Genomic DNA, 23941 nt, shown 5'->3' on the forward strand with positions numbered 1-23941 from the left:
GATTTCACTGGCTGACTATGTTTGGAGACAGTCTGTATCTGTTGTACATTTGCTCTGGCTGGCTGTATGTTTAATACCCCCCTTTATCCTTACTTAACGTATATCCTGTTATTTTCCGCTGTGGTGATCCAATTTCCTTACAGGGGTCATTAAACTTTCATTTAACTTAATCTAATCTGAATAGTATTTACAAATATCATCCAGTGTGGGAGCAGCAGCTGGGGTGTTAGCGACTCACTGAAAAGTATATCAAATTGATTTCCTGTGATTGTCGAAATCAAGGCAAACCTGACCCATCTGGCACTTCAAGCTGTCTGAATAACTGTAAACAGCATATGTTAATCAAAGTCTGATTCAGTGGGACAAATAAATGTTCTCTTTACGTTCTCTTACCGTGAATGGCTTGGCAGATCCCTTGTCATCCTTGCCTGATATGATTTTGGCGTTCTGTCTGGTCTCCCTCAATCTCTCAATTGTAGGAGGTTTCACAAACACTACGAAGGGTTTAAATTCCGCCGTCCGCAGGTGCTTTATCGTCTGAACAGAGGAAAAGGACAACAAGCAAAGGAAGCGTGAGGCAATGCTATTTAAGCTGGGACTCCTGTGAGTGTTGCATATGTCATGTTTAAGGGAAGGAATCAAGAAATGAGACTAAGAGTCCACAGTCATGTTAGCAGCTCTGTGAGGTTGTGCAATGCTATTTTGTGTGTGTGTGTGTGTGTGGGGGTTACACTGGTTCAAGGTATGGGTGTGTGAAACAAAAAACAGGCCTCTGGTTATCTAGTGCATGTGGTTCTTTTTGAAGATAGTGAAGTATACATTTCTGTGATGGCAACTGCATGAAACAACACCACCGCTCTGATTCTCAAGAGGTAGAAGAGAGGTCAGAGTTGGTTAGTGGTGGCGTCAGCCTTAAGGCGAGTTCTGCCACCATGGCCAGGGCTTCTCACTGTGCTAATGAGCAGTGGGTCCAAACCCACAACTGACAGGACGATGGATAAAAACCTCACAGGAAGGGAAAGGAGAAGAACCAGTGGGAAACATTCATCGCATCTCTCATCAGCTGCTCACCAAGTCAGCATGGGAGCAGTCGCATGCTTTGACACTGCCATAGATCTGATCCATGAGTCATGTTGGAGAATGGGCTCAGAGACCACCAAAAATGTATGCCAAAAACAAAAGAGTTTATACCTAAATGTACACACTCTTGGGCTAACTCACTGCTGTTCAGGCTGGGGTGGTTTGAGAACATGCCAGTTTAATCTACATAATGTTGTATTTGCCTGTGTGTCACTAAGAAAAGAGAGAGGCGCTGGTAGGACAGAGGCTGGAGAATACTGGCTCTGCATTAATGGGAAACGTGTTGAGGGATGAGGTTCAGTGACAAACCGGCCATTGGTGTAGGGTCTGATCGACACCACCAAGACAAATAAGCTAAAGAGGAAATCTTCAAATAGAGGAAATTAGTGGTAATTACTCCCTCAAAATGCCCCCTTTAATACCCACTTTGGTAACCCAGTAAGCAGCAAAGACCACAGGAAAGCCAGGGAACACAGAGATCTGCTCCTGAGATAGGTAGAGGGAAGAGGGAGGAGAGGGATGGTCAGATTTTGAGAGGATGGTTTTGTGTCACTCACATGAGGCTGGACATCCAATAAGCACACTTTGTTCTTGGAGAGGACGGAGCGGATCGAGTCTAGACTTGTCCCATAGTAATTCCCTTTGTACTCTCCATACTCGATGAACCTGAGAGGTGAGGTGGAAAGAGACTGGACGTGAGAAGAGATGAGGAGATTGTTGAGCACCTTTTGTGATGATTTTACTGCAGGGATTAGGATCAAATGCAACACTAATGTCCCATGGGAGAAACATTAGAATCTTGTCCTAATCTGGTGAACTGCGTCAGCACGCTTCTAAGATTCATCTTAGAAATAATGATATATAAAAACCCGACAAATCCACAGAGACAGGAGGATTACTCTTTCAACCACTGACAGATCTGAAGATAGCGTTCTCGAGCAGAACTTAAAAACCAGACGTTTTGGCTGAGTGTGTTTTTATATAATCTCCTACGCTACCCGTTCAATCAGTAACACCTGTTTGTTCCAGAAAGACCACAAAACCCCTGCATGCCAAAACCTTCCTTCCTTTAATCCACAAGGGTTTAAGCCCAGCAAGCAACTGCAAGGGCGCGAGCAAACAAACACTTTTCCACCAGATAATCTCCCCCCTTTCACACCAATCAGCTGTCATGAAATAAAAAGCCACCAGTGTATTTTTAGCTGAAAACAAGAAGGAAAAAAGGCAGCGAGGAGAGTAACGACGTGGAAAGAATTTGAAGCTAATAGGACTGCGTGGTATGCTTGCAGTCTGCTCATGACGAGTGTCGGACAGAATGACTGCCTCAGTGTGACTGATGCCATGTAAAAAGAAAGTTTTATGGTAATTGCCCATGTAAGAAAGTTTTACTCAGCATTTTTTAAAAGAAGGGAGACTTCAGTCTTGAACAAACCTCATTCGGTTATGGGGAAATTCATTTAAGAGCTTACAGTAGCCTGTGCCTAAAAACTCACACCTTGCAGCATGCTGCACTGTTTGTCGTCAGAGGAGAAGGTATATAGATTATAGGGAGGCCTGCCAGCAGAGGTTCAGCTATACTGAGAGGATGGATTGTTGCCATTTTGACATACTGTAGAACGGGGCTTCCCTTGGGAAAGTTGTTCAAGCTAAACACACGTTGTTGTGGCCCCAATTCAGAGACCTTTTATTTCTGCACAGAGCGCATTGTTTTTGCTGCACGCAATGAGGCATAACGCAAACAAGTTCATCTCACTCCTCGTCTACTTTGCTGCCTTGTAATTTCAGCGTGGAATGTCCCACGCATCCACTCCACATCACAGCTCTGTCGCTCACCCCTCCAACTCCCTGAAAAACATCGCATGCCATGACCTACACCGCAACATGACCTAAATACACAGCCCCCCTTTCCCTTCTTCTCTGTATGCTCTGACACTCTATATGCACTCATCACCACAGATTCCCCTCTATGTTGTAACTAGTGTGTGTGTGTGTGTGTGTGTGTGTGTGTGTGTGTGTGTGTGTGTGTGTGTGTGTGTGTGTGTGTGTGTGTGTGTGTGTGTGTGTTTGTGTGCGTAAATGTTTTGCATGTGCACCCTACAGTATATCTTTCTCCCCCCCTTCCAGCTTGTGTGAGACCAGCAGAAAGCCATCAATCATTCTTATGACTATTACAACTTGCATTTCAATTTGTTGGCCACAAATGTCAAGGCGGGCCGTGGTGTGGCTGAATTCAGAAAGAGTGCCTAAAGAAAGGAGGAAGCAGAGACTGGAGACCTTGGGGCCACTGTCTGGAGTTCCGTTACCAACACAGGGCCTGGCCCTGTCAACACCAGCTCACAGTCAGTTACAGAGACACACAGAGGACAGCGGGGAGGCTGTGTTTGAACAGTGGCAGCAAGTGCTGGACCAGTCAGACTGCTGCTTTCACTGCTGCCCTGCCTCTTAGTGATCCAGAGCACAGATAGAGAGATTCTGTTGTTTCCATGAGGGTGAGGACTCTCAAACCTCACATATCCTGAACACATGTGTTTTCATTACACTTTGAAATAGCATACATATAGACTGTATTCATGCAATTCATGAAGGAAAAATGGCTTCTGGTTCTGGCTGTCAATGTTATATATTACAGCACTGATAACTTAACAATTAATCAACAAGTCAAAAACTATTTCACTGACTGAAATTAGATTAATTTCGTATTAGGGCCACTGCTCAGGAAAAAAAACTTGAGATTAAAGTCAAAATATTTTAAGAAAATGTAATATTATGGGAATAAAAGTTGTAATTCTACAAGAAAAAAGTCCTAATATTTTGGGAATGAAGTCTGACTATTCCTGGGTATTTGCTCCATCACAGCAAACAGGATTATAGTCCAGTATTTAGTATGATTATTTCAACCTGTTACAATTCAACCAACGATTGTTTAGTTTACAAACTCATGAAACCAGTTGATTTGTTCTGGAAACAGGGTGAAATGATCTAATTGCACAATTTTCCGTGTGTGTGTGAAGTGAGAGGACTCAATAAGAGACAATTAGTAAAAAGGATATATTTGTGGAATGGGAGATCAACCACGGGGAATGTTTTGCTCAAAACATGTTTAAACTTGTAAATAATGACTTCATGAATATCTGTAGTCCATGTCTGCAGTATGAAGTTAGAATCTGAAGGGTCAATCATTAGTTTTCTTCTTCACTTATACCAAACACAGTTGTGCCTACTTGTTGTTGTGGATGTCCGTCTCAAAGAGGTGTTTGGAGATGAAGTGGTACTCCACGCCGTCGCTCTCCTGGCTCCTCTTGGCCCGACTGGTGTCTGAGACAGAGGAGAAGAGAGGCAGTGATTACCTCAAACCCAGACTGTCTGACTCACTGTTGGGGCTGAAAGCATCTGAACTGAGCCCCTTATTAACATCACTGGAAGTCTGAAACACAGCACCCTGGGCCATGCCAACCCTTGTATATATTATTGTGTAATAGCACTATAAAATACACAACCTGTAGTGCTGCAGCACTAAACTCAGACACTTAACTGACATTCAGCAGAGGTTTACTGTGTCTTATTAAATTTGTCTCTTGTAATGTGGCTGCAGTGCCTGTAGAAACAGAAGCCGGAGCGTTAGCCGCCACTGTTAGCCGCTGTAAGGTAATTGAGTTTGGGAGCGCTCATTAACATCAAGTCTCTACATTTACTTGGCTATAAACCATAAAGCCTTGCTATAAAATGGGCGGTGGGGGTGGCACGTGGAGGGAACGTGAGCAGACAGCGGCGGAGGATTTGTAAGGGTCGAGAGGTCGACTCACACCGCAGCTCGTTTCAGGAGCGCTTCAAAGGTCAGAGGGGAGAGTCGTACACCCGTCAGACACTTCGACCAGCTCCAAAACAAACTATTAAACTTTTATCACCTGCAACCAAAACTGCCAAGTTCTGCTTTACTCTCCTCTGAGTTGTTCTTTTCATCAGCATGTGTTGAGGCTGTGCCCTGGTAGTGGACCCGTGCCTTTCCTTTATATGGTCCAGACTGATCTACAGGGTTCATGGAAAACCAATGGTGTGATTTATACAACGTGTCACTCGCTCGAGAAGGAAAGACAGCCATAAATCCAACTGTGGTGGAGAAGACACTGAGGAAGATCAATAAATATCTGTCATCGGCCTCAGACAACAGTTGGAAAAACATGAGGAGGAGGCCAAAACAGCCTTGTCATAAGATAACATATACTTATACCTCCCATTCAGAAACGTGTAAGACGCAGTGCCAAGCAGGCCCCCGGTAGTTAGACCGACACCATCCACCATGCGTTATTTTGTCTGTTTTGTGCGCCGAAAATAATTACAGTGCAACAAAAGAATGTGCATCCGTTCAATCCCAAATCGTGGAAAATATCAGTAAACTTGGATTGGAATCAAAAAGTTAACCCCCGACTCTAATGGCTTCTTGCAATGCTGCTTGTGTTTCTTAGACGGCTGGTTTACATTTTACAGGGACGAGCAGAGGGAGGGAGAGAGGGAGAGAGAGAGAGAGAGAGAGAGAGAGAGAGAGAGGGAGAGAGAGAGAGAGAGGGAGAGGGAGAAAGAAAAAAACCCCCAAATTTAACCGGGACCACAAGCTGGTGGTCTCCAAAGCTCCGGTTTTCAAATTAACAAAAAGGGGTAACGCTTTCGGGCTTAATCCGAAACAACAGCAAGTGTTAAACACATCCATGTGTCCATTGGCAGCAATCAAAGATTAAAAAAGAGTGAGACGAGATACTTTCCGAGTCTTTTTCCTCTCAATGAGAGCCAGGGCTTGTGCCATACGTCTTCTATATGGGTCAGAATCAGGCTGTCTGGGCTCTATTAAACACAGCATCACAGGTCACATTTGAGAACAATTATCATGCAATTGTGGAAGAAAAGGCCCCACCGATGGGATTTTAATACCAGGGACATTTCAAGTGTCAGACTTCAACTGGGACGCATCCATTAAGCCACACAGCACGTAACAAACAGAGCAATTAATATCGGCGAACCTCATATTTCCTCAAACTCATGTCGCAGTTTCCCTCCAAGCCCCAGATGGTAACGACGCAATTACTAATGCCACTGCACTGCTCAAATGGATAAATCAAAATGATTTCTTTGTCCCAACATGCTGGCTTTGGGACATCAGAAGTGCAAAAAACTAAAAAAGAAAGCTTGCAAGGCCTGGAGAAGCAGGCCTCTGCAGCAAAGCTGGATGCTGTTCAGAATTATGGGACGCTGTGATTGAGTCCTTAAAAGGAGAGAAAGGGGAGGAGGAAGAGGCGAAAAGAGAGAAAGAAAGCGAGAAATAAAGTGAGAAAGACAGGAGAGTGGGTAGCTCGGTGCCAACTTGTGAAGCAGTGGAATGGCATGTCTTCAAGAGGTCGAAAAACGCAGTTTCCTCCATCATTTGGAGCTTGTCAGGCAGACTGTGAAAAGCTGACAATTACACAGGAGGAGAAACAAACGCCTGGGCCTTGAGAGAACCGGCCATGCTGCCTGAGAGCTGCCCTGGGTGTTACTCAGTGCCAGACAGCTCCATGTGTGTGTGTGTGTGTGTGTGTGTGTGTGTGTGTGTGTGTGTGTGTGTGTGTGTGTGTGTGTGTGTGTGCGCCAGACTGGACCTTCATTACTCAGCACAACAGCACAAGCACTCAAACACTATGAAAACTAAACTGAAACAACAAAGCTAAACATCCTTCACTTAAAGTGATTATTTTGACTTGTTGCTAAAGGCTCACAGGGTGCACCGGGGCGCTGCGTAGTCTGAATTTAATCTGGCATCTCCAACGCTTACATTTCCCCGCGGCGCGGTGGAAAGATGTACATGAGGCTTCTTGGGCACAAATGGATTCAGGGAGGCGACTTGTCCTCATGAACACGCAGCTGTAGTGTCAGTTATTTGATGTGTGAGGAGGGTCCTTCCTCCAGAGAACAGCAGCCTCGACTTCTTGTTTGCTTATTTTATCTGTGAACATCTTGATGTTTACAGTACGCTGTCCTGAGGTTACATCAGTTACACTGAGAGCTCCCTTACTAAGACATGTTTGTTTCAACCAGAGAACAAGCCAAAGTCCACTTGCGGAATAGAGAAATAAACTCTGCTGACAAAAGACTTTGCTTGGGCGTCCTGGTGACCTGGTTTAAGACACATGCAAACGTCCCTGGTTCAGTTCTGGCTTGGGATGTCATACCTGTCTCCCTGCTGTTTCCTGTATGTATCTCTACTTGCTATCAAAATAAAAGCACAAATGTCAAAAAATAAAATCTTAATATGTCTCTAAAAAGTATTTTCTAAATGCAATTCATTGAAAATGTAATATATTTTTTAGTTTGTCCACATTACTTGAAGTAGAAATTGTATTCAAAATGTCTCTTTACTGTAGATTGGACAGAATTACTGTCTGTGCTGTTGCAGTTTTCTACCTGACTGTTTTATAAGCTGATCTAAAACCACAGTCTGGTAAAAGGCTTATGGACACAATGTTTAAAACACACATTCACACATAAGACAAACAGCTACACACAGATAAGACAGAAAAAAATGCGCAGAGAGGAAAGATTGGAAGACAACTGGAATCTACTGGAAGCTGCTCATCTCATGCTGGATCTGACCACAGACACACAGGGCTTGACCTACCCTCAGTGGGATGAGTGGGGTGAACTTACGTGGGATGGTCACACTGAAGTGTTGGGGGTCTGAGATCAACAGCTTCCTCTTGAGCTCGTTCAAGCCAACACCTGTGGGTCCTGCACAAACACAAACAATCCATCAAGACAATGCAATCAAAGAAGAAGAGAGAAGAACATGATATATATCCAAAAGCAGACTTTACAAATGATGTTTTTATGAAACTATATTCACACAGAATATAGCAAACTCATATCTTATCATGCACTGTCAACATTAACATAAAGAATTATCAAAATATTAAATCAAGAGACACAAAAATAGACTCAAAATTGAAGCAGCAGAGGCTGAAATATTGTGATTTTTAGTCCCGAGTATGGGTCGAGCTCTACAAACACCGGATCCTACCCTTCCCATAATGCATCCTGATAGCATCTTATATTAGACCCTCTGTGACATCATCAGGATTTTATATTGCCAGTATTATTACTGTGGAAAACTGGAATATAAGAGGTAGTTACTCATCTAACATTATTTTATTTTACACTGCATTATACTGTATTACTTATACCACCATACAAGTCAATATATTATTTTGTATGTTGTACTTTTATATACTATTTTTCATATCTATGCTTCAGTCAGAAGTGAGTTTAAATCTCTTTATCATTTTTCCAAATCGTTCTTTATCTGTTTTCTTACCACCGGTGTGTCTCTGTGTGGCTGTAATGTCAATTCTCCTTGTGGGATCAATAAAGTTTTATCTTCTAGATCAGTGTCAGAGCTCTTTCTCTGAGGACGGGGAACTCTTTCGGAGTTTCTGTTACGTAATATGAAATCAATTTACCAGAGCGTGAATTTAATTTCATATTCTATTAAAACACAATCAACCCAGTGCAAGCCTTCCCAGCAAAGGGAATTGATTTATTATGATGAAGTTACAGGAATTCTACACTCACAGTTAGTTTTAACCAGTTCCTTTCTCACTGTAATTTGGCAGAACGTTCAACCTTCACTATAGGTACACAGTTGAGGTAAGGAAGCAGTTTCCTGTATTGTCACAAGTCAGCTGGATTTTCCATCACGCCCCGAGTGTGGAAACTGAGGTAATGAGCTGGAGAGGAGGAGGCAGGAGTATTGACTATTAATTCATCTGTGGCATCCCTCCTGCATTTATTAGCCAACTCTCCAACACATTGTGATGGTAAACGTCAAAGGTCAAAAAAGAAAATGAATTGTATTTTGATATTAAGGAGCAGCTTTGGAAACTGTTTTGAATAGATATCATTAACATGCAGTGTGTAAGTCTGAATTTCATGCGAACGTGCATTCAATACCTGTAGATGCAGACATATTGATGGATTTTAACATCTAAGAACCTTGTTTACACTGGTTTTGGTTTGGTGGAAGTCACTGAATCAATATCCAAATGTTCTCTCTTTTACAGTTTTCCCTCTGTCTCTTTTTCCCCTCTGTCTCTGAAAGCCACAGTATTTTGGTGCTTGTTACCAGGGTGCTACATCATCCTAATTTGAAGCGACTGGCATCAATGTCTTCAACGAACTGGACAAGAAATTAGTTTGGAGTTACAAGTGCATGGCTCCGCGTTTCAGTGTTTTACCACAGCTCTGCAGTGTGTGGACAGCGAGAGAAAGCGCTTGATCTGGGCTCGAGATTCCTCGCATGCCTGACGTTCTGGGCAGGCACTACAATCGCATCAAACCCTATTGGAAATTCGTTTCTCCAGGCAAATGTGTTTAGCAGGCAGCTCCTCTAAAACAAACGGACAATGAGTTCACTCAGTGATGCGGATTAGGTGGAAAGGGAGGGAGAAGGAGAGAGAGGGAGAGAAAAAAATGCTGAAAAAAACAAGCTCTGTATTTCGAAAAGACAGAGTGCTCCTGTTTCCTCTCGTGCTATCTGTGCTGTTCCTCTACATTTCATCAGGTGTGAAGCAGGAAGCTTTTGGAATGATCCACAACCTGATAAATAGGTGTGGACAACAAAGCTCTTTTAAGCGTAATCTGTGAGCGCTGGCAGCCTTCACACACAGACAAATTCACACCCCATGCTTTCCCCTTACTTCTGCACCCAGCAACACATGGTTTGGGTCCTATTGTGCGACTGCTGTAAGTGATAAAAGCTGTTTCCTCAGAACACTCGCACACTCTACTGTGAATTCAAGAGAGAGAGGGAGAAAAAAAGAAAATAGAGAAAAAATACCCCGGCCCTCTTTGGATGGACGGTGCAAGGCATTCTGTGGTTACCGTCTCGCATAAACAAGCACATGGCCAACCGAAGACAGCGATCAATCTTAGCTGGGGAGAGGGAGTTTTTCAGCGAGGAAAAAAAAAAAGTTAGAGAACCTGGGGGTTGAGCGCTTGGGTGATTTATTAAGACGAGGAAATGGAGTTCATTTTGAATTTGTTTCGGGAGCACGGGAGGAATGCAGCGACGCTGTTTGAACAAGGCTGCGGACCAATGTTGTTGTAGGTGCTGAAGGTGGCAGAGCGTGGTAATAGAGGCTCTTTTATGAGCCCTATCACAGTGGTGCAGACAGTCCTCCCGGCAGGCCACAAACCTCCACACAAGCGTGTTTGCTTGAGTCTGAGTGTGGATATCAGGGCCCGGTCACAGGGGGCCGACAGAGACATTTGTGCTCGCCTTGGTATGACTAACGGCCTCACTTCTGCACGCTCGTAAAACCATTTTCACCTTGTACATCGCTCCCTTGCTTGCCACTTGTGATATCAATGATGCATGGCAGCAGGCCTTCATCAGAATACCTCAGACGGCGATTAAAGCTTATTCCAGCTGTACCACCGCCTGCCAAGAGGGCCCAACAAGCCCACCACCAGGTCTTTTATAAGCAGAAGCAATGCCCTGTGGTCCTGTTCCATCGTCTGACCTTAAACACGCCACTTCTTTGTGCATTGTTTGTTTCAAACAATGCCCCAATACAACAGCAACATTATAAATCTGAACGCCACCATAAAAAAAGGCATAACTCTTCCAGATTTTCTGGACTAAGCTGCAGTATTTACATTGTGTTTGTGTGTTTTTCTCTCCCTCCACTTGCCTCTCTCGCTGGCCCTCTTGCGGTACTTCTGGCCTTGCAGATTGCTGTGCCAGTAAAAGTGTCAGACTTCATTACCGCGCTCATTAGAGAAGTTGCTTTTAATATTGCGAGCTTAATAACTTCCAGGCCAAGCATGGAGCACATCGCATGCAGTTTGTACCGAGAGGCTGAGGCCAGGCCCGACGAGGCCCCGCTCTTGGCCCCAGAGCCTCGACCCAGCCTCAAACCTCCCAGCCTGCCTCATATCCAGGGCAGGGTACATTACAGCACTACACACAGTGCTGGCTTTGCTGCTACCACATTTAAAGGATGACAGTGGTGCAATGTGGTGAACACACATCATTTGCAATGCACTGCTACTACATTTTCACCAGGAGGGAAGTCTTCAAATAGAGCTCCTATGTTATATATTTGGATACCACATAAACATTCGCTTAGGCATCAGTGCATCTGAAGTATGTTCGGGCTAAACCCCAAACTAAAAACTTTCAGTTCATCAAAATCTTACTGTAAGTTCAGCGTGTCGAGTTACAAGGAAATGTGGGAATCGGCGCACTATTTTGTCAGGTTAAATAATCAGATTTCTTTCAAAACCATCAGTGGTTTAGTCAAACTCTGCCTGCAGTATGTAAAAACATATTTTCATTGGCTGTCTGATTGAAAATGTATAAAAACCCAGATAAGCATCTTGTTTTGGGTCTGAAATTGATCTCAGACTCTGTGCTCCATTCAAGTGCAAGAGGTTGGAAGCAGGTCATTCCTTAGTGGGTACTGTGGATCTGTGCATCCACATTAATGAAGAAACGCTTTTAGGCTTTCCTGCAAAGATCTCGCCACATGTTAAAGGCTGTCAATGGGCTATAGAAAGAACTTTAACTCTTCAAAACCAAAACCCAAATGCAGAAGTGTGAGAAATGGATTTAACAGTGTGTTTAATGGCTCTAACAAAAGATGCAGTCATTAGCATGTCTGGCTAAGTAGCCTTCTATCTACAGTAGTAAACGAGTCACTTTCATTGCCAAGCAGCATCTCATTAGCTAACTATGTCATTATGTGGGGTTACAGATTATGTTAGAAAAGGAAATCCTGACTTTTTCCTGGGACATGCAGCTTTAGCTTCAGTCATTTAGCGTGATATCATGTATATCACCGCATAAAGCCTTTTCAAGCAACTCATGGATCTAATGTTAATGTCATTATCTGGCTTGCTACAGCTGATAAAATCTGCCAGTGACAGTTTGTCTACCTCTGTCTGAGGACAGGTCTGAAGCTGGGGAAGTTGCGTGAAATTTTTGCAGCTTTTATAGATTAACTGAAGGGCAGATACTGTTTGCGGAAAGGGATTTTCTCAAGCGCCGAACACATGTCCTTATATTTAGGAATAAAGTATCGCACCCCTGAAGAGAAAAAGACAAGAGCAGTTACAGAGAAAGGATTTCTAATAAGAAAAATCAAGAGACTCCAGGGAGAGGAAGGGGGGGGGGGCAGAGAAACATAAAGCAGATCTTTCCTTGGCCCTCTGCTTCGTTATGTGTGAAATTATCCATAGGTTGTCCTCCAAATTATGGAAGTTAATTGAAAATATTTACATTTGCATGACAGGTGGGAGAGGTTGAGCATCCTCTGTGTAAGGCTGTGACATGCTGGCAGGAAAATGGGCTCGCTAATGAGCAGCACATCTGATGAAGTCCATGCTCTGTGTTTTTCATTTGAGTGAACCAAGGCCTGGTCAATCAGACTAGGAGCACACCTCTGCAGAGAGCACACATGAGGAAAAAAAGACCTTGAGACCTTGTTGCTAGTGGTGTTCGTTCGTTGGTGTTCGCTAGATTAACCTCCCAAATGTCGAAAAACTGCTGTTGGAACATCAGAGAAGAAAAGATTGAGTGGACTGGAACGGACGCTTGAGTCCTCATTCCTTGAGTGCATCTCTTCCCTTGGTGAATGGAAATAGATTGGAAAGGATCGCACTCAAAAATTGGGGAATGTTTTGTTCCATCTGCGTCTGGGACATTCTTGTCATTTTTGTTACAAGTAACACAAACCTAAAAAGGAAAACGTGGAAAAGCCTTGAACTCACTGATGGTACAGTTGGTCCCGAGAAAGATTTAAGTCTTTACTGTTGCACCTGGCTTAGCATATTGTTCCACCATTCACTGGCAACGCTCGTCTTCCAACCACAAACACAGAATGAGAAACCGCTAAATTCATTTCAAGACCTTGGCACGTTATTAAGCTCTTTGGAGGGCTTTGTAACACCCGCTCCTCCAGGCAAGTGTTAACAATTCCATCGGCTCAAGAAATTGAAAGGACATTGAGAGTGAGGTGCCGTAAATGAAAGCACTAAATGTGACTGATTAATATGAGGTCTGCTCTGTCGATTCCACCGAGTGCTAAAAGTCTAAATTAAGGAGGCCCAGGATGACTGCGGCTGAGTCCCTGCATTGGGAAGCTCATTTCTGGGTTGGGGGTCGTGGGAGGGAAAGGCCAGGCCACCTGGGGCTCCTGGAGCTGCACAACTCTGAGTCATTTCTGCGATCTGTACGTGTCACCGTGCTGGGAGGTGAGGATATTTATTAAAATCTGTGGTGCCAAGTTTAACAGCAATAGAGCCCCCCAGCTGAAAGACAAAGCTGGAGGCGACCAGAGCTTGCTAAACAGAGCATTTTCTGATGATGTTTTTGGACTCTCTACTCACCTACTATGACCACCAGCCTGTGTTTAGCTCCGCTCTGCCTGCAGTACGGGGTGACCTCCTCATACGTGGGCACGTCAGCCATGTCGTACAGTTCACTCTTCTTACATTCGTACATGGACTTGTTGGTCTTCTTGTCCCTCCTGCTCAGACGGAAGCTTCTCCTGAACCCAGCTGGAGGTCAGGATGAAACGACAGAGGAAGACAAAGGAGGCAGAAAGATACGCATCAATCTACAATGTACCAAAAAAAGAACGTTTTTGTCAGCATACGTGTCTATGAGGGCGAAATTCCGACACAACTGTATGCACACATAAAGCAGCAGCTGTGCAGTTGGATTTATGGTTGTTTCAGCGTCTTGGCAAACACCTCCGCAGCTCGATGTCCAATACCTCATACTGTATTGTGCAGCTCAGTTTTATGACAGCTATCTGTGCTGTAGGTGAAAGAAGAACAGCGTAACACTCAGCCAAACAGTTTCCCTGGATATCACACTCAAACACTTAATTCACATTTTCCCCTGGTGCCATGGTGGATTTTAATTTTCTTCTTCGTTTGTGAAAAAAAAACAAAAAAAAAACATCACTGGATGTTTTCTCTTTAACAACACTTCCTCCTAAATCGAGATAGGACTGACTCATCCCTGTTTTTGTATATTTGTTTTAAATCTTGTGGTCTCTAAAGACCAGCTCAGAGTTCACTGTGTGAATGGAAGAAACGAGAGGTCCTTCTCATGTAGCTGCCTGCTACAGGATGTGAACTTACTGCTAGCTGGTTAATGGTTGTTCACATAACTGTCAGGCTATGATTTACAATTCATTCATGTTGCAATTTTAGATAGTGGTGAGATGTGTGTGTGTCATTTAGTTTTCTCTGGCTGGCCGCAAAGGAAAGGCTTCCCTGTGTGTGTGTGTGTGTGTGTGTGTGTGTGTGTGTGTGTGTGTGTGTGTATGTGTGTGTGTGTGTGTGTGTGTGTGTGTGTGTGTGTGTGTGTGTGTGTGTGTGTGTGTGTGTGTGTGTGTGTGTGTGTGTGTATGGGTCACTGTGCAACAGCCATCATCTCTGATTTGTTTATTGTGTGCGGCGTGTCCTCAGACTGCCATCACAAAGGCTTCTTGACATACTGATCCAAGAGTACGCTGGCCTTGATCCGACAATATCAAAAGGAGACATTTACCCCTAATTTGAGGACTACGGTTTCATATTTACGACAGGTGCTGATTGAACCTAAAAAGAGGTAAATCTCCAGAACCCAAGATGTCTAATATCCCATTTCTGATGACAGTCATGAGTTGTTTTCAGCCTTCTCTTTCATTATTTCACTTTTTAATCAGTAGTTAATGAACTCAAAGATATGATGCAAGACGCCTGGGTAAGATTAAGGCAGCATGAAAATTTTGGACAAAGAGAAGAATCAGGAGTTGAAACAGCTCCTGATACCCGCCCCCTTAATACTTTCCACAACATTTTCAAACCACTGTGGGGCTGTGCAGACATGCAGCATAGAGAAAGAGTCTGCATTCCTCTCAGCTTGTTCTTTTCCAAACAGTCCCTTAATAAGGGATGGAGCTGCGGACCTATGCTGAGTTACAAATGAAACACACTGTAAGTCATTGGAGCAGAATAATAATGTTTTTGCATGCGCTTGTGTATATGTCTGAGTGTACGCACGTGCCCAAGGACTGAATATAGTGTTACATTGAACATTTAGGGCAGACTTTGTTCCACTGTGGGCAAGCTGCGGCTTAGGTTGTCTGTGCCATTTCTTCTGTGGTTAAACTACTCATTCAGCACCCTCACCCCCTGTATCCCTACCCAAGGAGAATTAGCCTCTGCCACACAGTGGAAAACACACACCGCTCATCTGACTTTCTGTAACCAATATCCACAAAGGTTGACATCATTACAATAAACATTAAAAGTATAAAGTTAATGATATCCTACTGAAAGCGGGCAGTCAATTATCTGAACGTTCAAAGCCAAAAACCCACTCTGGTAATTAGGCTTTAAGTAATACAATGAAAGTCATTAAATCTATCTGTCTTAGAGTATGACAAGCTGCCATCTCATTGGCTCAGGTCAAGGGCACTCTCTGCTACTTTCCACAGATAGGCAGGTGCACAGTGTTACAGTCTACAGTTCATATACAGAACCATCTCTCAACCCTTAGAAATCTAGTGGCCCTGTAGATCACTCACCTTTCTAGACAGCTCCATTCAGAATCCTCCCGCCCTCCCCACTAGCGTTGTCTGAGGGTAAATAAATTGAAGCCTTGTGCAGCAATGAGCAGCACCCCACTCCTCACCAAACCCTCCCCCAACAACCATCTCTTCAGTGCTGATGGAGAGCGAATTAGACAGAGGGGATTGAAATTAATTTGATCCAGAATTAAGGAATGATTCAATTCAAGTTCAAATGAAGAAAGCCTGCCTGTTTGTCATGAAAAGCCTCGAGTATGTTGGAACACCAACATGTTTGTCACAGGATGATCGAAGCATAAAGCTCGCTAGTCGAAAAGGAATGTATGATATGTGTGGCACCGAGATCCAACAGCTCTTTCGCTGGTTTGACAGGTCAAATCAAATTTGTTGACAATAGTTCTGTTTTGAATTTCCCTGGAACGAGAGCTGAGTAGTGGCAGTGTCCTCGTATGTTTTTCTGCAAAAGAGTGTTGTGTGTCTCGGGGTATGGAGTTAAAGTTTCCTTGCTTAAGTCCCCCACACACACGCACCTCTTAATGGTGTGCACCAGGCTGTGACTGGGTAATTGCCAAAACTGCAACTGAACACTTGCGTGTAAGCGCACACACCGTCTTTCACTCTCTCTCACTCACACACGCACACACACAGACACACACACTTTGATTCGAAGCCCTTTCAACAAAACAGAAACATTAAAAAGTGGAGAGAAAAAAGATGAGCATATTTAACACAGTGTAAACACAAGCTGTGACTACGCACACACACAGACATACACACACAATTGCTTGGAAGTCGCCAGCGGTCGTGCAAGCCCATTTTCCAGTATGATAATATCTAACAGCCACGTAGGAAATTCAGCATGTGCGTAAGGAAAGCGCCCGGAGGACTCTGCAAACTGTGACTACAAACTGCCCACTCGGACACCAACATCCTGTCAATAGCGACATGGCTGCACCTGTAAAAGAAATGGCTACAACTGGAAACGAAAAAAAAAGAAGCACAGTGCACTAAGACAAATGTTCAGAAAAAATAACAGATGACTCGAAAAGCCTCAAATCATGCATTTGCCAACGGGTGTCTGAAAGAAGAGAAGCCTGAGAACAATACAAGCATCAGGTCTTCCAGACATCACGCGTAGGCGATCAGCGAGATGACAACGCGGAGAAGAAGAAAAAATGACTGCCATTTTCCATCCAATCAAACTTCATTTTCGGCAGAGGGGGAGAGAGAAAAAGTGCGGTGAAGCTAAGAGGAAAAGGCTCATAGTGAAACCACCTGTTGCGAGATCCCGGAGCAGTGAGGGCCGCCGTCTCGGGCCCGTGGCCTAACTACAGGAGACCGTGCTGACAGCTTCAGTGCCACCCTGGCTCGCCCAGCAGGGGCCCCCTCTCCCCTGGACTAATGGAGATGACATCTATGGAATTAACCAGGCATGGCAGCCGGGATTAAGTGAGTATTACGCTCTCGGCTCGATGCCGCACGCTGCGGTTTAACGCTGTAACACTTAGTCCTGTTCGTGGGCACCAAATGTGGGAAGCATTACCGGCTCTCTCGAACTCATTATGCGTCCTCATTACTGGCTTGGTTGAAAGGGATGAAGAAGGCTCATGGTAGGCAGCTAGGGAGGTGGAGGATGCTTTCCACACTGTCAGCCATTATTACCCCAGCAGTGAATAAAAGGAAGAGGAGCGCTGACAAAAATACAAAAGCCTGGAGCAGACAGAAGGACTGCTCTGCTTGATTTATCACCAATTTGCTTTGCTTGCATAATACAAGGAAGCATGCAAAACATGCCCAGCTTTCTGAAGGCCTTACATGAGTATAAAGACAGAAGTTGAGCCATGTCACTGTGGGCCACCACAATGTACTCTAAAAGCCTCTAGAGGATTCAAGATGGCCATGAGGAATCAGGTTGAAAGACCAGTAAGTTAAAACAAATAAGTGGACATATCCCGAGTGGCAATCTTCAGGGTTGAAAAATGAAACCAGCGAGGAAGTGCCAAAAACTGCAGTTCCTCCAGTGGCCACTTGAGACTGGCTCCAAAAGTGAGTCAATCCCCATAGACTACCATATTAAAATTCTCAGCTTCACAGCAGAAATAAACGTGTTCACATCCTCGTACTTCAAACACTTCTGGTCTCTATTGCTAATTTTCCCATTCATGACACCTGTACAGGGGGTGAATTTCTATATAAATGGCTTATTTAAATTTTATTAAGGCTTTAAGTCATGCATAACTATGGGCATGTCTGCTTGAGTGGCAGCTAACCGCTGAGTTTCAGGCTTCATTCTGCTGCCTCAGCTCCACCCATGCTGCTCTTCGCCCATTTTTGGATTGGCCAGGAGTTAGGCATCACAGAGACCACGTCTAGGTTTTAAACAGTCTATCCAGGCATGTGCGTTCAAATGCTCCCTTCACACAACTGCTTACAGGCAGCTGTGTAATTGATCATGCTACAGCAGTAAAGTGGGCGCAGTAGCTGATCTTAATATATTTGATTGTATCAAACCATTTCTGGACAAAGGTATGTACACACAGTACCCAACCCAACCTCTGGACTTCAGGGACGTTAATAAAGCAACTTTCAGTCAAATTTGAGGCAAACTGGTGTATTCCACTCCTCTACTAATACGTGCAATGAAAGCAAAAGGCAAAGTTTGTCGGTGTGACATTTGAAATATGTACGTGTAGCAGTCGGCGGTGGTGAACTCATTAGAGTTTTATCTGGGGAGAACACATTCTGGGAGTAGTTTCCACAGCCCGCGCACTAAGCATTTGGAAAGTCGTACCCAAACCAAGTGTTACAGGCTTATATGGTGGAATAGGGCTCTAGACCTTTGGCTGAAAGAGGTCCATTTGTGTCGAACGCTATTTGTTTTTCCCCTCTGCCTTATCCCACAGCTCTTTGGGCTCAGGAATGTCTCGTCTCAAAATGATGCCTGATGTCTTGTGTGTTGGCAAAAAAGAAACAAAAAAACAAAAAACACCTAACACACAAATGCACACACAACTACTTCTGCTTCCACTGGAGTCCTATCTATCAACTATCCACTATCAACATGCCAAAAGGCGCCCCTGAGTGCCAAAAGTACTGAGGCCAAATGCCTGCTTTCCTGTTTGTCTCAACAGTCTGATGTTCAGACAGAGAAGATGCTCGACAACAACAAAGCCACAGTCAAAAAAATTCCACGCCTCCTTTACGAGTCTTTAAACAAGTGGGATGGTTGGTTGCAAATGCTGATAGAAGCGTACCTGTTAAGCCAGGGCATATAGCTGCTCTGATTGTATCCAAATGTTGGATATCCATTAAAATACATAACATTTCAATACTATAAAGTAAATTTCCTCCCTGTTTGGACCCAGACTGGGGGAAAAACTCACTAATCCCAATGTACTGGCTCCTGCATGTCCACAACTATTGAACCTGTAGCCTGATGAACTCATCTCATTTTGGAAACAGAGTGTTTTTATTTCAGTTTATAACACTATTCCATTTTTTCCATAACTTGGACATAATTGGATTGTGAGGGGCTGATGGATATCCCAGCCACTGTTCGTTCAGCTTTAACTGATTTGGAGGTTTCTTGCTTGCCCTCCATCCACCCGTCTTTGTCTCTGGATGTTCAGTTTGTGACTTTTTGGTATCATGCTAGTGTTACACAGTACCAATGCATCCATATTACATGGATTTTCTGGTTGTGACTCCAGCTGAATACACTGATGTGTCACCTGAAATCAAATCTTTTGGTGTCTTCTGGACATAAAATGTATGCTGGGTGTCCATACCAACTCTTTCACACTCTGTACAGAAATGAAAGTCTCCAAGCACTGCTTTCTAGAAAGGCCCGATAAGAAGGCATCATTGGATGTAGTTTTCCTCCTCACACTCGAGGATTGCTTTTGGCAAAGGACCTTACAGACGTTGCATCACTGAGAGAGGCATGAAGGGAAAACAAACCAAAAACTAAGGACAACAACTGCCTACCCCCTCCCACTGCCTCCTTTATTTCCCCATGCAACCTCAGTAGCATTGCAAAAGCATCTGTAAGTTCTAGGATTTCAAACTTTTAGGGAGGGCCAACTCTAAATCATACAACCACATCCAACAGGCTGAAAAACCATGCAGCAAGTACTCGCATAGAGAAGATGTTATTATAACTCACAGGTTTTTTTTTTTCTTCTCCTCCTCCTGAGGTTCTCTCATTTCAGTTAAACCTCATTCTGGGCTGCTGGAGTCGAGAAGCTAGAGTGCTGGATGTTGTTTGGGTACCGAGGAGGAAGAGGAGAGGCTGAGGTCATTGACCTCATGGAGGAGGCAGGGTGACAGTAAGGGCAAGCCTGAAGGGGACAGAGAGGAGTGGAAAAAATGGACTGGTGTTTGGCATAGCTCGGCCTTGGGAAGTGACCCTGATTGAGCTTGGCAGACATGGCTCAAACTCAGTATTTATAAACTCACATATGCGCTGGATATCCTGTGAAAACTGGAGTCTAAATGGTGTAGTTTGCAAGGAGAACTCTGAGGCCAGTTCACCTCTTGACCTTAACATCTGAATATAGACAGAATCGGATAGAGACAGGGAGAAGAGAGACAGAGAAAGAAATTAAGAGACAAAAACGAAAGAAAAAGGGAGATGGGCAGACAGAAGATTTGCATCTGAGCCAGCTCGTACGGCCTGTGGTCCTCCAGTGGGACGATACCTTATGATTTGTCGGGAAAATGACAGTGGTAATAAAAACATGATGGGAAACATTTTCTGTACAAGACAGAGAATTGGAAGCAGCTCTCTGGAAAGGGCTGCAGAACCAAAGCGGGCCACGGTAATTGTCATTAAGTCTGACCGGGACCACATCAACGAGACCGGCCCTCGGCCCGGACCTCCAGAACAAAGCGCGGAAAACAAGCCGTCCTTTTAACCCAAATCCATCGAGAACCATTCCCAAAGATGTATTGAGACCCACAGCAGAGGCAGAACAGGATAACTACTACATTCTGCAAATCCATGACATGATCTGCCAGTGCTTTCACGCTGTCAGCAAGGGAGCAGAAATAGCACACCGTAGGCTAGTGCACCATTATAGAACTACTCTTTGTGTTTTTACATGGGAGTCGTTGAATCAGTCGTACCAAAAACACTTTGGACTTTAAAAGAATATGTCAAACACATTATGAAAAGCATGGAACTATTTCTCAGTGTAACATAACCAGGACAACAACGTGTGATCTATGAAGGAAGGGCTTAAGGATCATGGAAGCATTAACGGAGGGGACGCATGTCAGTCTAACACACATTTTGGCCACTGTCGTCACTGCATCGATGAAACTGCCACATCAAGAGGGCGGAAGACAAAAGGAAGAGAAGAAGACAACATCTCTCACCTAGATGGAATCCGCTACTATAGTCAGCATCCTCTGGTGATGAGAAAAGAAAGAAAGGAGAAAGCCAGAAGAGAGGCACAACATCATGTCAAAGAGAAAAGTCAGACACCCCTCTTACCATACTAGAAAAGGAAAAGGACAAGTCCTTAGAAATACAGAAAATACATACAGGTAAACAAGAAAGAAATCAGATTTTTTGTGTTATTCATGTTGGTTGAGTTTCAGTTAATTATGTCCACTTTGTCCAGAGTGATAGCCATTGGTGTCGTGGTAAATAAGCAGAGAGGTGAACTACGACCTCTTGCTGATGATCAACATTAAGTAACACAACAAAAACATCCTTCTTTTCTCTTATTAAAAACAATAAATTTACAACAACAAAACTGTGGATAAATCCTATTCTTCAAATAATTAAACTGAATTTGGGTTTTCGATCCACAACATCCCTGGCCATTGCTTTGGATGCTGTTTTGGAAGTCCATGAATAATTTAGTGTTATGAGTGAGTTCGGCAGGCGTAGGATTACTGACGGGGTACATGTGAAGGAATGATTCTCCAAATGATGTCCACTTTAATGAAAATGACAAGTTATCTGGTGAAATATGAGGCTTTGTACAATGCAAGAGCCAATAACCTGCAGACTCTCCACAGTGTTTAGAGGAGAAATTGACGGTGACGTCTGATGTTTGCCTTTAAGAGCGATTAGCTTTGACATGAGAAGACAGGCTGGATGAAAACAAGAATGATGGAGAGCAGAGGTGAGAGGTAGACCTTTCATTACACACAGAAATTAGAAATGGGAACCAATCACAAATGGTTTCACTGTCTGCGTATTGAAACATATCAGCAGGTGACCTTTCAGTAAAGTGCTATTCAATGTGAAATGTCAGACAAGTAGTACCTTCGATCTCCTCGGCTGTGAGTGCAGTAGAAGCAAGGGATGGAAATGACTCGCCGTTAGGGGAATGTTTGGATTACGAAAAAGTAAGTTGAAGGACGAGATGAGAAAATAAGAAGAGAGAACCTACCAAACTCTACAGCCACATCATCTTAGAAAAGCAAAACAAAAGACAAGCAAAGGACAAAAAGAGTTAAGAAAAGTGAATTCAGAGTTTCATTTGTAAAAAATTCTAATCCGAGCGACAGTCGAGGTGGTTTGTGTCTGTGTATGAAGTACACGAGCACAGAATACTGTGAGTGATGTCTTATACAAAATGAAAAAGTAATGTAATGTTTGTGAAAAATGCTAAGCTCTATTGCTATGCAATTACATCAAGTACTCACTCTGCAGTTAGTGCTACTGTGTCTAAAATTAAAATTACTAGATTAATCGGAAGGAACAAACCTAACTCATGGTCCACTTAGTGGCTTTTAAGAAGCTTTTAACTGCAACACAAGGGGCCTGTCCGAAAATCCATACAATTGCATATGCCAAAATATGAGAGATTTTTTTTGTAAGTCAGAAACCACTGTATGAACTAAGCAGTATGTGAGGTGTGTCAGTGTGCAAACACCAGACACTACGCCGGCACAAATATCCCACAAAGCAATGCAGCACTGACGACGACAACAATGTCGTACGGTGCCAAGGCAGCTCCAGCTCTGGCATAACTTCAATTATGCTTTAACTAATGCATGCATATCAAGGATGTATTGATATGATTAGCATTATTTTTATGATTACAGCTAGATAAGAGATTATTGCAAATGCCAGGAGAGGTGAGGTTGGTTGGTGCGGGTTACCACGGTCAAGTGTCACCAAGGTCTCGGAAAGTGGCGTGCACCTCACTTCCACGCTGAAAAGATGCATGCTAGGACACATATTGAGTTTGTAGAGCACAGTATGGAGTTTCGGACGGGCTCAGCGTCTTCATCTGTGGGTGAATATGCTTAGTTTTTGTGGTGATGGCTCAGTTGCTATCACATGAACAAAGAATGGAACTCCAGATGGAGACCGTAACATAAACCAAAGTTCTATCCAGGTTATGTGATGTCAACCTGAGTGAAGTCCACTGATGAAGACCACGAGATGCAGCTGAAAGCTCAGAAAAAAAAACTAGTGAATGGACCTTGTGATCAGACTTTTTGTTAGCAAACTATTCTATTTAACTATCAAAATCAACTTTCACATTGTGCTAAAGAACATTTGTACTGTTTCTACTTTCACAGACGACATTGGATTCTGTTGTTACCTAGTGAGACACAGTCTGTGGCACAAGTCTGTGGTGCATTCACTGTGACTTCACAGAAAGAAACAGATTTAGAAACAGATTTAGATTCAAAAGCCTGCAAATGGTTAAACAATCTGAAACTGCTCTGGGGTTCAGACCAAAATATTAAAGGAACCATTCTTACCAAGCATTTTTAAACAGGGGTGTGTTAAACAGTAAGGTAGCTTTGGAAATGACTCCAGATGTTTAAGGGTGCCATCCAAACAGCTATAAGATGATGGTTTCAAAATGGTAGCCAGTCTGTGCGTGTTTGGTTTAAGATGCCATGAACATTTGGAGGCACTTACAGACGCTTCCTCCCCTTCCCCTGTTCCCATTTTGGCCAAACAAGGTTAAATCAAAACATACATAACACCATCTACCACAGTGCGGGGCTCGCCTTACAGCACCATGTTCATTTCCCAGAGCGCACCGCAGCTCAGGGAGATGTTGCGTCACAGCCGGAGTTAATGACTAGCCAAAACAGCAGTCAGGACCGATCACTGAAGAGGTTGTTTCGTGCTGGAAACATCAGGCCTAAGAGCGGTGACTGTTTTGAAGTGTGGAGCCAAATGTGTCTTGCCTTTATCTGACATCTTGTTTCACATGTTAGTCTTCACGGCAATGTTCCTACTGATGTTGCCCTCCTCCCGTCGTAATGTG

General features: G+C 43.7%; 1 protein-coding gene across 5 annotated transcripts in view; it reads right to left on the bottom strand.

The window, feature by feature from the left end:
• The window catches only part of mpp7a (MAGUK p55 scaffold protein 7a), a 125159-nt gene that overhangs the window by 7366 nt on the left and 93852 nt on the right, over nt 1-23941 (bottom strand). The window contains exons 12-20 of one of the 5 annotated variants that reach the window (XM_070986153.1): nt 23261-23308; nt 22097-22117; nt 21970-21984; nt 21069-21101; nt 13492-13662; nt 7753-7833; nt 4302-4395; nt 1638-1746; nt 394-537 (exon numbers count right to left, since the gene is read on the bottom strand). In XM_070986153.1, coding sequence (XP_070842254.1) covers nt 394-537; nt 1638-1746; nt 4302-4395; nt 7753-7833; nt 13492-13662; nt 21069-21101; nt 21970-21984; nt 22097-22117; nt 23261-23308 — 716 coding nt within the window. The remainder of the gene's footprint in view (nt 1-393; nt 538-1637; nt 1747-4301; nt 4396-7752; nt 7834-13491; nt 13663-21068; nt 21102-21969; nt 21985-22096; nt 22118-23260; nt 23309-23941) is intronic. The other 4 variants (XM_070986155.1, XM_070986154.1, XM_070986156.1 and 1 more) reach the window with 4 other exon arrangements.

This window comes from Chaetodon trifascialis, chromosome 18 (genome assembly GCF_039877785.1).
Source record: "Chaetodon trifascialis isolate fChaTrf1 chromosome 18, fChaTrf1.hap1, whole genome shotgun sequence".
NCBI classification, from domain to species: Eukaryota; Metazoa; Chordata; class Actinopteri; order Chaetodontiformes; family Chaetodontidae; genus Chaetodon; species Chaetodon trifascialis.